At 38.0% G+C, this 13136-nt stretch overlaps 1 protein-coding gene across 5 annotated transcripts in view; it reads left to right on the top strand.

The window, feature by feature from the left end:
• lims1 (LIM-type zinc finger domains 1) overlaps positions 1 to 12161 on the top strand; it is a 60031-nt gene extending 47870 nt beyond the window's left edge. For 3 of the 5 annotated variants that reach the window (XM_012956571.3, XM_012956570.3, XM_012956567.3), the window contains exons 4-11: positions 830 to 950; positions 2008 to 2157; positions 4953 to 5103; positions 6429 to 6521; positions 6693 to 6741; positions 7197 to 7272; positions 8383 to 8558; positions 9828 to 12161. In XM_012956571.3, the coding sequence (XP_012812025.1) occupies positions 830 to 950; positions 2008 to 2157; positions 4953 to 5103; positions 6429 to 6521; positions 6693 to 6741; positions 7197 to 7272; positions 8383 to 8524 (782 nt within the window). In that variant the 3' untranslated portion in view covers positions 8525 to 8558; positions 9828 to 12161. 5 annotated transcript variants of the gene reach the window in all.
• Positions 12162 to 13136: the final 975 nt, after the last annotated feature.

Below are 13136 nucleotides of genomic sequence, written 5' to 3'. Positions count from 1 at the left end.
CCTTCTAGTCAATAATTACCCTTTTTACGATTCTTTTTTTTTTTCCCTGTGTCCCTTTGTGAGATCTCCATTAATTTCACTCTCTCCACCATGATGCGCATTCTCTCGCGTTTTCATGCGTATATCGGCTACATGTGCCTGCACCCGAGCGTATCCCATTCATTCGGGTGCAGGCACAAGTAGGAGGCGTAGGGCTGAATTTTCGGCAAGCGTTTTTCCGCTTGCCGAAAAAATCAGCCCTACGCCACGTGTGGCATCAGCCTAACCTATTGTTTCTCTTACACCCATGTAACTGGAGGAGTCCCAAGCCGGACTTGGATTTCTTACTATTACGAGTGCTATTCTGATATCTACTGGCAGCTTTTATCTTGCTACCTTCCCATTTTTCTGCTGATTGGCTAGTGGGGGGAAAGGAGAGGGAGATATCACTCCAACTTGCAGCTCGGCGTGTGACTAAAGTTTATCAGAGCACAAGTCACATGGCTGTGGCACCCTGGAAAATGAAGAATATGGCTAGCCATGTGAAATTTCAATATCAAATCTAAAAAAATCTGTGCTTTTGAAAAACAGACTTAAATTCAGAATGTTGCTGGAGAAGTTCTGTTAACTGATGGATTTTGAAAAAACATGTTTTCTCATGACAGTGTTCCTTTAAAAGGGGAGTTAAATAATGTAATCACTATTCACTGTTTCCATGCTTTCTATTAAAAAGAAAAGAATAAATGTATGGTTTTATAAATAGCCAGTGGTTCCTTTCTGCTGCTCAATACACAAACTCTAGATTTTGTAAATGGTAATATATCTAATGTATTTTATGTATCCTCCCCAGGTGAATTCATCATTGGCCGTGTCATTAAGGCAATGAACAACAGCTGGCATCCAGAGTGTTTCCGCTGTGATATCTGTCAGCAAGTCCTAGCAGACATTGGATTTGTTAAGAATGCTGGAAGGTGGGTTTGAGAGCGGGATCTGCCTGCCTCCCTTTAGGTTGATGCCACACTGAGCGTATGGCGTATATTTTCAGCAAGCCGAAAATTGCTTGCCGAAAATACCGCCATACACTCCTACCTGTGCCTGCACCCGAATGAATGAAATGTGCCTGCACCCGAGCGTATTTCATTCATTCGGGTGCAGGCACAAGGTAGGGTAAATCTAGAGTAGCGGAGCGTATCCTCAGCAAGCATTTTTCGGCTTGCCGAGAATATGCCCGTGTGGAATCAGCCTTAAACTATATAATAGTCTTACTTGAATCAGTCCATTGCCTGCATTTGTTTTCCAAATGGGCTCTGCAAATCCATTAAGTAAGTAGGATTGTGCATCTTTTGTATTGGACAGAAAATTTGGCATAAGTAATAAAATTATGCTTTGGTTGCCTTGGTAATTTCAGCAGATTGTGCGCCACTGTGCAAGCCCATCCTCATGTTCTAAATAAGTGAATTGTAATATGGCATATGTTATTACCTAAGCATTAGCAACGTCACAGTGTGCAATTTCCAAGCCTGCCCCTTAAAGGAACAGTAACACCAAAAAATCAAAGTGTATAAAAGGAATTACAGTATAATGTACTGTTGCCCTGCACTGGTGCAACTGGTGTATTTGCTTTAGAAACATTGCTATAGTTTAGTAAATGAAGCTGCTGTGTAGCCACGGGGGCAGCCGTTTAAAAGAGTAAAGGCACAGGTTACATAGCAGATAACAGATAAGTTCTGTACAATACAATGGTGTTTTATCTGTTATCTGCTATGTAACCTGTGCCTTTTCTCCTTTTTCCAGCTTGAATGGCTGCCTCCATGGCTACACAGCAGCTTTTTATATAAACTATAGAAGTGTTTCTGAAGCAAATGTGAAAATTTTACCAGTGCAGGGCAACAGTGCATTGTATTATGATTACTTAAAAACATTTTTATTTTTTGGTGTTACAGTTCCTTTAAACGTGTTCAAAAAATTGTATTTTTTTCTGTTTGCTTATATAAACCTTTAAATTGGTTTCTTGATTTTATTCTCTAGGCACCTTTGCCGTCCTTGTCACAACCGAGAGAAAGCCAGAGGCCTTGGCAAGTATATTTGCCAAAAGTGCCATGCTATTATTGATGAACAACCCCTTATATTCAAGAATGACCCATATCACCCAGATCATTTTAACTGTGCCAACTGTGGGTAAGTATCTGTCTTGCTTAATATAGTGCAACAATGCATGTCATGGTCTACAGTTTGGGTAATAAGATATACTTTTGATAATGTACTAGTACTCCTGTGGCTTGCTCTACTACCTGCATTTGAAAAAGAGAGTTTCTTCTTCTTTTGAAAAACAAAATATTTCTATTGTCAGCTCCTCTATGTACTTTTAAAACAGGGTGGTTTACAAACTGTGCCTACAGGGCTTATTTCTCTTGTGCACTTATTATAGATCATCTTGGATAAGGCAAGACTTAGGGGCTGATTTACTTACCCACGAACGGGTCGAAATGAGTCCGATTGCGTTTTTTTTGTAATGATCGGTATTTTGCGATTTTTTCGGATTCTTTACGAATTTTTCGTTACCAATACGATTTTTGCGTAAAACGCAAGTTTTTCGTAGCCATTACGAAAGTTGCGTAAAATCTGGCGATTTTTCGTAGTGTTAAAACTTGCGCAAAAAGTTGCGCTTTTTTCGTAGCGTTAAAACTTACGCGAAACTTTGCACCTTTTAAGTTTTAACGCTACGAAAAATGCGCAACTTTTCGCGTAAGTTTTAACGCTACGAAAAAAGCGCAACTTTTTACGCAACTTTCGTAATGGATACGAAAAACTCGCGTTTTTACGCAAAAATCGTATTGGTAACGAAAAATTCGTAAAGAATCCGAAAAAATCGCAAAACTTACGAAAAAGTCGCAAAATGTTCGTTTTCAAGTCGGAACTTTTCCAATTCGGGTCGGATTCGTGGCTTAGTAAATCAGCCCCTTAGTGTAAAACATTTTTTTATGAGATTAAGCTAATGTGATTGTGACATTTTCTTGCAGGAATGCATTTAGAAAAAGCCAATATACATGCTAGACACTGTGCATTTACAAGCTGCTGCTTGAAAATGCTGTTGCTGTTTGGGTTAGCTATGCTATTCAGGCCATAGTCCATGCTGGGCTTCTTATGAAGTAGGACAAGAAATAGGGAAAGAGATGAGGAAGATTATGGTAAAAAAGGAACAATACAAGATAGTATATGCAAGAACAATAACAGTTGGTCAGAAGTTTGTGTATTTTCCTAATAGGTATGGTGCATGTATACATACATATCTATAGGCTTGTTTACTATCTTTGATTTAAAACTATTGCCGCCCCCTTCCTTTACAAGTGACATACTGAATGTAGTATTCCTTTATATTATATTTGGCCTTGATTACATGAAGATACCATCTGTTATGTATCACAATATCTTTTTTTATTATTATTATTATTATTCATTTAGGTAGTTTGTATTGGACCTACAATGTGGCAGCTTTATTTGTATACAGCAAAAACAGATAGAACATATAAAACTTTAGCTTGACATTGTTACTCCACATTATTCTGGACTGGGTCTGTAGGATATATATCCATCCACAGGCCCCAGATTTTATAGGGACACCTTCGTGTTCATTTAATTGCTCAGCTCTGTATCTAGCATTGTTTGTTGCCAAGCAGGCAAGGGAGGGGGCTTTTACATTCCTTCAATTTTGTGTAATTTATCTTTTGGGCAAAAGAATCACCACCTGGAGAAGGAGGGTTGGGCACTGATTGAGTTTCAAATCCTATATCATGGCTACAATACATAGTTTGGGTGTTGTCCTACATATGAAAATTCCCAAAACACCCAAAGTGTCTAGTATTTTCACCTACTGGGGTGTAATCAGACTGCAACTCTACAACATATGTATAGAAGTCCTCGGGGCGCCACGTTAAGAAATCTGGCCCTGTATCCAGTTACTAATCAAATAATGTCACTTTCACCTAAGAAATATTTCCAAAATAAGATCATTCATTACCCAAGATGCTGCCAAAATTCTTATTCACTCTGTTATCATATCAGGGTGGACTACTGTATTAATTGGCCTTCCCCTCCAGCTGAATATGTTGGCGCTTTATAAATACGTGATGATAATATGCCATGTGAAAGACATATATTTGGATCATGTGTAGTCTGTAATTTGGCAATACCACTGCCACATCCATCAATAATATCTTCCAAATTGTGAATACTATAACTTACCCAATTATGCATAGTTCCACATTTTACAGTAAGAGGGTAGGTGTGTCACATTATCTTTAAATGTACAATATTGTCTCTCTTTCAGTGTAAGCACTTTGAATCAGTTGCTGTTTTGTTGTTCTCCACAGGGAGATTAGTCAATGAAATTTTTAAAAAGGGAGTTCCAGCGACTAGTTGCTCGTCTTTTCCTAACAAGCAATTACTAGAGATTTCAACAACGGAATGCTTCTATTTCACACAAGTCAGCACATCATTTTTGCATGGCAATGCCTTCTTTGTAAGATCACTCAAAAAAGGGTCTCATAGCTATATAGAGCAATATACGATTCAAAGTAGTATCGTTGGTTTAGGTAATGGAGATTTATATTGTTCTTTATGCAGAGACAAAATGAACGACTTGTCTCTGGAATTTGCTTTTTAAAAATCACAGCGACTAATCTCCCCGTTGGACATTAGCCTTATATGGCATGTTATTTCAATTCATTGTTCATTTTAGCTTATAGCACACACTGATTTTAGGCATTTTTTCCACCACATTCTTCTTCCTTTAGGTGTTTTATTTTTAAGTCAGTAGGAGGAACAAGGTGATTTCCAAGCTGTTTGTTACTACTGAATACACTGCAGACAAAATGCCCTAGCTCTTTCCACATTGTCTACATGATTATGCTGTGCTTTGTTCCTTTTAATAATTCTCATTATTCCTAAACAATATTTATTTATTTGTGTTATAGAAAAGAGCTGACTGCCGATGCTCGTGAGCTAAAAGGTGAGCTGTATTGCTTACCTTGTCATGACAAGATGGGTGTCCCTATATGTGGAGCTTGCAGAAGACCAATTGAAGGACGTGTGGTCAATGCTATGGGAAAGCAATGGCACGTGGAGGTAGGGCTGCAACATCAATTAAATGCTTACTGGTTGAATGACAAATTTTATTTGCAAAAAGTTTAATGTATTGTTTGAATGACCAAACTGCTCTAATCCTGGCAAAACAATTAAAATGTATGGGCATTTATGGAGAAGGGTGGTGCCTTTCACCCCTGCTGGTTCCTCCTATTAAGCACAGAACTCTGGATGAATCAAAGGTTTGGTACTGGGGAATAACTATCCAACCAGCTCCTTGCGTGTTGGTCCAGATCTTTACAAATTTAAAAAAGACTTGAAAATTAGTATTGTTAACCATACTCAGCATCCTGACAGTCTGGGGAGAATGATGGCACTGCAGTTCAGAAACAGGTCAAGTCTTGGAAGTTCATCAGTCTCATAAGATGCTGAGGCTAATGTAATAAACAGTCTAAAGTTTGCTACTTTGCTACTTGTCTATTGACAAGCAACAATTTAGCAGGTAGCCTTTTGCTGGTCAAATAGAGATAAAACAGTTAAAAGCACTGCTCGGTTCCAGGACTTTCTATGTTCTTGCAAATTGTTATAATTTCTTACAGAAGAGCAGTATATGCATATTTACAAGCCAGATGACGCCTGCTTCTTTAATTTACTCAAAATTCTATGGTCCTGTGTTTAGCTCGGCATACAAATCAATATTTATTCATTTTATAAGGGTGCTAAACAGTTGGATTTTTGATCAATTTGGCCACTTACATTCTGTTGCTAAATCAGGCTGGTGTGATTGTTTGCCCCCCACCTCCAGCCAAAGTTTGGATTATAATTGGTAGCACAGTGGCTCAGTGCTGGGGTCCTGAGTTCATTAAGGTCAGTATTGCAGTGCTGGGGTCCTGAGTCCAAGCCCAGCCAGGGCACTATTTGCAATGAGTTTGTATGTTCTCCCCATGTCTCTGTGGGTTTCCTCTGGGTACTCCAGTATTCTCCCACACTCCAAAAACATATGGGCAGGTTAATTGGCTTCTGACTAAATTGGCCATAGTGTTTGTAAATGCGATAGGGACCTTAGATTGCAAGCTCCTCTGGGGTAGGGACTGATGTGAATGATGAATAATCTCTGCTGAAATGTGTTGGAGCTATATAAATAACAGGAAATCAATGAATATAAAATTGTGGGCCTATCAGGAGACTGTATCAAGAACTCCCAGCAACCTCAGCAGAGAGCGATAGCTTGAGAGGCACTGGCATCATACTTCTACTTTCAAGCAAACTAATATGCAAAGACCATATGACCATGATGGTCTCTATGATTGCATTGCCACCCACATAATGCCTATAATCTTCTAAGGCATGTGATTTTGTTGTTGCAGCATTTTGTATGTGCAAAGTGTGAAAAACCCTTTCTTGGCCATCGCCATTATGAGAGGAAGGGGCTGGCTTACTGTGAGACACATTACAACCAGGTGAGTGGCTACATATAATATAATTGATTATTTTTTTTTGTTGTGTTTTTTCTCTTTTCTGTTATAGAAATTAAGGACATTTGGTTAATAGTTAACTGCTGTGATTGTCTTCTTAAGAAGTCATGTGATGGAGTTCTATGTTATTGACCTGTTTTGTTTTTTTAATTGCAGCTCTTCGGAGATGTCTGCTTTCATTGCAACCGTGTTATTGAAGGTGATGGTAAGTACTATCTTTAATGTTATTTGCTGAGCGGGCAAAGATATTTAACTGTTCCTTAGTGTTATGAACTGAAAAAGGAATGTTCAGCCTTTGGTCCTTACACTACAGGCTTTTCAGTTGAGAGAGAAAAAATAGTAGCCTATCACATCCGAACCCCGCCCCCCCCCCCCATACACACATTTTTCTTTTCTCCTTCGTTTACCCCTTGAATACATACATGGAGATTGTAGCTACTGTAAATCCTCTCTTTATACTACAATCCTGTGCGTTAGATGAGGATAATTGCACAGTTTTTTGCTCCAAGTTACACTATATAAGCTAAAATCCCTAGACTGACACAGGTGCACAGCTAATGAATCAGAAAAATTACTCGCTAAAGTCCAGTTACAAGGGTGCAGTAAGATTTTCAAAATATAATTTAGAATGTATAAATATATATTTTTTTATTCTTCTAGTGGTATCTGCCCTGAACAAGGCCTGGTGTGTGAATTGTTTTGCATGTTCTACCTGCAACACAAAGTTAACACTCAAGTAAGTGTTTGTTTCTGTGTAAAACATGTGCTGATCTAGCCTTCTCCATAAGGAAGTTAGTCTTAAGGTGGTTATACACAGGCAGATTGAAGCTGCTGATTTCAGTCCTTCAGACCAATTCGTCAGCTTATCTGCCCATGAATGGGGACCCCCGAAAGGCCCACCCAACCTATATCTGGTGGAAAATTGGCCATGTGTCGATCCAGCAGGTGTGATTTTCTTGTTGGATCGGGGACCATTGATGCAGTCCTCGCTCTGACGGCTCCTATACCCGTCTTCATAGTTCAATTGTTTGGTCTCTTTTAGGATGCTTTGGTTTAATTCTGCAACAGACTTAGAGCTGTAGAGTCACATTGATTGGAAAAGTATAGTTCTGCCCACAAAACGGAGTTTCACATTAAAAAATTTTTGTGGTACTCTGCTCCTGATAAAATGATTTGCTTCAGAAGCTCTAAAGCTATTGGATCCAGCAATGGTGTGTCCTGCAACCATTATCTAATTTAGGATACTGACTTTAAAAAGCAACAGACAGGTGAATATAAACATTTTCAGACAGTTTTGTATTTACTACTCATTTAAAGGGGCTGAATAACATTTTTTTAGTGATTAAAACATGTTTGTTGGCTATTGTTCTCATCCCCACACAGAAGTAAAATTCATTGCATTGCTAGTGAACTGCAGGATTCAACAGTGGTCGAATGTGTTTTTGTTGGTTTTGTCTTAAGTGCTTGATCTATTCCTTCATAAGCATACATACATTCTAATTGAAATATAGGGCTAGGTCATGCGATCAAGCACAAAATAAGAGTGGGCAACCTAGAACACCACTTATCACCAACCTATCCAGATGGTCCATACTAGCCATTTTTCCTTACCCCAGCTATTCCTGGAGTTGTAGGAATAAATACCATGAAGGGATTGCATTCCAAGCCAGCATCCTATATATGAAGGTATAGAATAGGCAGGGTCCCTTGTTACGTTTACTTTTTGCTGTAGTGCAGGGTTACAATGAGGCAGCACCTTTCTTTCTTTTTCTTTCTTATGCTTTGTTTTTATGTTTGCTTCCTCTCTGAGCTTTTACTCTTCCTTCTTTCCTTCATTACCCTGAAGACATAAGTTTGTTGAGATAGACCTAAAGCCCACCTGCAAGCACTGTTATGAGAAATTGCCGGATGAGTTCAAACGCCGCCTATCAAGGCAGTCAAAAGAGGCGAAGGACAAAGAGAAAAAGAAAAAGGGAACATGTCTATGAATTGTTTACATTCTACTGTGATTTACCCCCTTGGGTCAGTGACCTGCTTGAGTGTCCAATTTCACAGTTTACTAATCATAAAAAAATGGTAACTGAAGGAATATAGGTGTATCAATCTGTACAGTGTCATGTTTTTATGCCACTTAAGCCTTTTGTACAGAGCAGAGTGATATAGGTATTCAGGACAGAACATACAATGCAATTACTAATACCTGTTCATATCACACAAAAGCTTATTCACATAAAACCGATTAGAAGATACAAATTCAAATATATTTTATAAACCAACCGCTTCATTCTATATTCTAGATTAGTATGTGTTCTGCATGATAAACAGCATGTACTTAAATAGTGGTACATATATGGTGTATTTATTAACACTGGAAATAAACATCATTGGTGATGTTGTCCTTGCAACCAAACAGCAATTGTAGAAAACAAAAGCAAAGTTCTGATTGGTTGCTATAGACAACACCACCGGTGATGTTTGTACAGTATGGGGTGTATTTATTAACACTAGAGGCAAACAGAATACACTCTTGTGTGAAGTAGTGTGAATAGTTTACACTCTTTGGCATGTAAACTGAGGAGCAAAATGTTCCCAAATATTACGCACCACAGTTTAGAAAGATAAAAACCTAGGAATTAGGGATACAAATGTTAAGAGATTTTATTTTATTACTAGGATACATCTGATTGGTACTAGACACGGTGGACACTTTGTGACATTTATTGCATTGCCCTTATGGATTGCTAGCAATGCAGTCACTAATGCACTTTTCTATTCTTTAATAAAATGCCACATTGGTGATTTTTCTTTTTGTGCACATGTTAATGTGTGATTGTGCATACTATATATAATTTATATAATAATGAGCAAGAACCAAAGTCTAGACTGAGATTCAAAATAGGCCCTGGGATTTTACGTGTCTACATGAGGCCCAAACAGCCCCCCACCAACCCACTAAATATTGACTGTCTGTGGCATTTTACAGCAGCCCCTCTGGCATTTGCCAGAATCCAGATTGCAAGTCCAGGTCTGCTCTTGGTTAAAGCTTAACTTGTTGCATGTCCTAGATTAATATCCTATTATCTAAACTTTTCATGTTAAGGTATGATTTATATGTGTTCTGATTAACCACCCACTTTGCTGTCAACTGCTAATTGTCACAAAAAGGATTTTGCTTAAACTGTGTTCCAAGAAATAGAGAGAAAGTGCCATAGCATGGTTTGAGAACTGAAATCAATGATGCATGTAGAAGTGACGTTTATCTGGTATTTACATAAACTTTTTTTTTCCTAGGAACAAATTTGTGGAATTTGACATGAAGCCTGTCTGTAAGAAATGCTACGAGAAGTTTCCTCTGGAGTTAAAGAAAAGGCTTAAGAAGCTATCTGAACCCCTAGCTAGAAAATAAGTGTGTCTTACCGACAGCTGCAGGGTGAAGACTTGGAGGAGCATGCTACTTGACTTTGTCCTGTTCACTGAGGCTGTTATCTGCACTAACCTTCACAGCAAAATATGTATCTGCATGAATACTGCATTAAACTACCACATGTGCTATTTATCCTATCACCTCATCCTTAAAGAGAAAATACTCTGTTGCTCTTGTGCTACCTGCCTCAACTTGTTCTGTTAGCAATCGCTCTTCGTCAATAACTGAGCGGGGCTGGGACAATAATATTTCTAACCATCATTGCTGCTATTGATATTGTAACTGGGAGACCTTTTGTTTGAACCTAAATGCTCATTTGGTGTTTTAATTTGAGATACTGAAGCTACACAGCAGCTTAGCTTCAGAGTATCCCTTATAGATCTGATTTGGAAGTATTTTCATGGAAATCAGTGTTACCTTAGGTGAGTTGGACTTGTGCACCAACCCACTGAAAAAATTCTTGAGAAGCTGTATCCACAGAATGTCAAACCATATCAATTGTGTGATGGTACAGTTGTTCTTCTAATGTTACATATGCCCTTTCTAGCTTTATCACAAGTAGAACCTTTCGGCCTTCATTTGTGCCAAACACATTGCTTTGGCTCACACTGAAGTAACCAGTAATCTTTAACTTATTGGTCTCCAGAATGTACAACTCCCAGCATCCTTCAGCAGGTGGAAGATCTCTTACCTAAGGTCTGTACCTTGCATTATATAATGTTCTTGCATTTCAAGCAGGCTTTAGTATAGCATTGTTTACACATGGCCAAGCTATATGGCCACTGAAATGACAGTAATGCATGCCTGACACAAAAGCATCTATTTCATCTGTATGCATACTCAGCTTTGTTTCTGCAACATTCCCAGGTCTAGTCACAGAAATAGAATTCCTGAAAATGGCATCATGTCTAATATACAGAAAAGATGCAGATGTCTTAAGAGACAGTTATGGGTGTTTTATTGGCATTGCTTTAGTTGGGGAAAGCTGCAGAGTCAGTTGCATCAGTTTCTGACACCACAAGGTTGCTTCTGCTTTCCAGTGTTTCTGGCCCAGGTCATTAATATGCATTAGTAGAAGCCTTTGGCTGAATATGGTGGCTCACAGTAAAGAGATCTTTAATTACACACACAACCCTGTCCATTTGGAGCAGATCTTCCTACACACTACTAAACAAAACCCAGGTTTGAACTTCAAAAGAAACCCAATATGTATAAAAATATACATTTTTTTGTCTTTCTTTTTGGTGTTAAGGGTCTTTAAAATTCATGTTGTGCATTTGTCTGGAGAGTCAAGGGCAGCCTATCTTTTATATAAATATATAGAACGTGTATATATATGTATATATATATATATGTATATATATATGTATATATATATGTATATATATGTATATATATATATATATATATATATATATATATATATATATATGTATATTATGCTCTAGCCCACAGAAGTTATGCAAACAAGGGCTGAATTGCCCACATTCCAAATAACAGTAGGCAGTACGAGTGCCACTCACGCACTTATTAAAGAAGCATCGTGTTTAATTGTAACAACTTACTTGCACAACCAATGCAGAACCAGTGCCTTTACCCACGTAATGTGGAGCACAGAGACATCTCTGGTAGTGTAATATCTTTAAAGGGAACAATAGAATACAGACTTTGCAAAATATTGCTGATCTAACTACTTGAATTACACTCATCTGCAGCATGTTTCTTAATGTGCATGTCTCATTTATCCTGACTGCTTCATTTTCGTGTGCCTTATCTGTATTATTTCAATCTAACAGACCTCGTAGTGTATATTGCATATTTAATATTATACATATGGAAGCTTTTTTTTCTAATCTATGCAGTAAACCCATGCTGTTAATCCCAGAAGGCAGGTTTTTATCTTGAATATATGAAGTATTTTTATTGCAAGTTATAATCATAGTTATGGTTACATATTCATGAATTTATATCTAACAAATCCTATTCTACACTGTGTAGAATACATTTGTGTTGCCCAGTTAGCTGTAATATATGAATAAGCCTGAAGGTTTTACCATATGTTTCTTAAAAAAAATGTTTTATGGGAATATAACAGTCTATAATCTTATCCTTTAAATAAACAGTGTTGGCCCTCAGGTTATATTATGGAAACATTATTGGCACATTTTTTATAACATGGTCAATAAAGTCTATAAAAAAAAGAAGGTTTCTTTGATTTTTCAGTCTGACTGGCTCTAGTGCAGTGTGCAATCCATTTAGAGTTCTTATAAAGGTACCCAAAATGGCACTTACCTGATGCTGAATAGCACAGGGCTATATTTCAAGCTGCTAAATCTTGAGCAAGTAAGATTTAAGGCCTAAAATGCGGTCTGGTGGGATAAAATGCTGTTTCTCATGAAGAATGAATAAAGTTGGATATTTAATAAATGTTTGGAAATCACTTATGGAAGGGCAGTGGCCTTTATCGGTTGTGGTGCACACTGTGTATTGGGGGCATCTCTTAATTCTAGCATATATAAAGCTAGACGTGTGTGCTAAAATATGGTGCATATTAAGCGCAAGGGCTCATTTATGAGTATTCGTACACAAGTATTGGGGGGTAGAACAACAGTCACCAAGAGTGTGCAAGTTATTGAACAATCAGCTTTATGTATGATTGATAAAGCATGGTTAACCATTCCTCCACCAGTATAGCAAGGGCCCAGCTGAATAAAAGAGTTGCATGTAACTTGTGTTTGCAGGGAGTTGTGACTTCTCCAGCCAAGTCCAAGGCAATTACAGAGTTTGGGACCCCATTTTCCCCCCATTATAAAGTTTCAAGAGAAAATTAAAAACCAATTTTGCACACACTGAAGGAAAAATGTCTGCATTTTAGTGAAAAGAGACACATTTAGTTACAAGGTTTGTACAAAGTATGCATAAGCTGACGCGCCCCGTCAAGGCAGTGTCCTTGCATCAGTCCTAACCTAGCAAAAAAAGAGAATACATTTTCTTTGGGGGGAGAAAGACCATACCTGCTTTTCTCTTTATATGGCATGACCTATTCCAAAGAAACCATTCAGTGATAAAGCGAATAAATACCTTCTTAACTGCAAGGCTATCCTTAAAGGGGCGGGTTGGGAGAGCAAGTATTCAATTAGGGAAAAGCTTCTTCCCCTTACCATACAAATATATAC

This window comes from Xenopus tropicalis, chromosome 2 (assembly GCF_000004195.4).
Source record: "Xenopus tropicalis strain Nigerian chromosome 2, UCB_Xtro_10.0, whole genome shotgun sequence".
Classification (NCBI taxonomy): Eukaryota; Metazoa; Chordata; class Amphibia; order Anura; family Pipidae; genus Xenopus; species Xenopus tropicalis.
The sequence above is the reverse complement of the archived record's forward strand: the minus strand, read 5'-3'. Positions and strand labels throughout refer to the sequence as shown.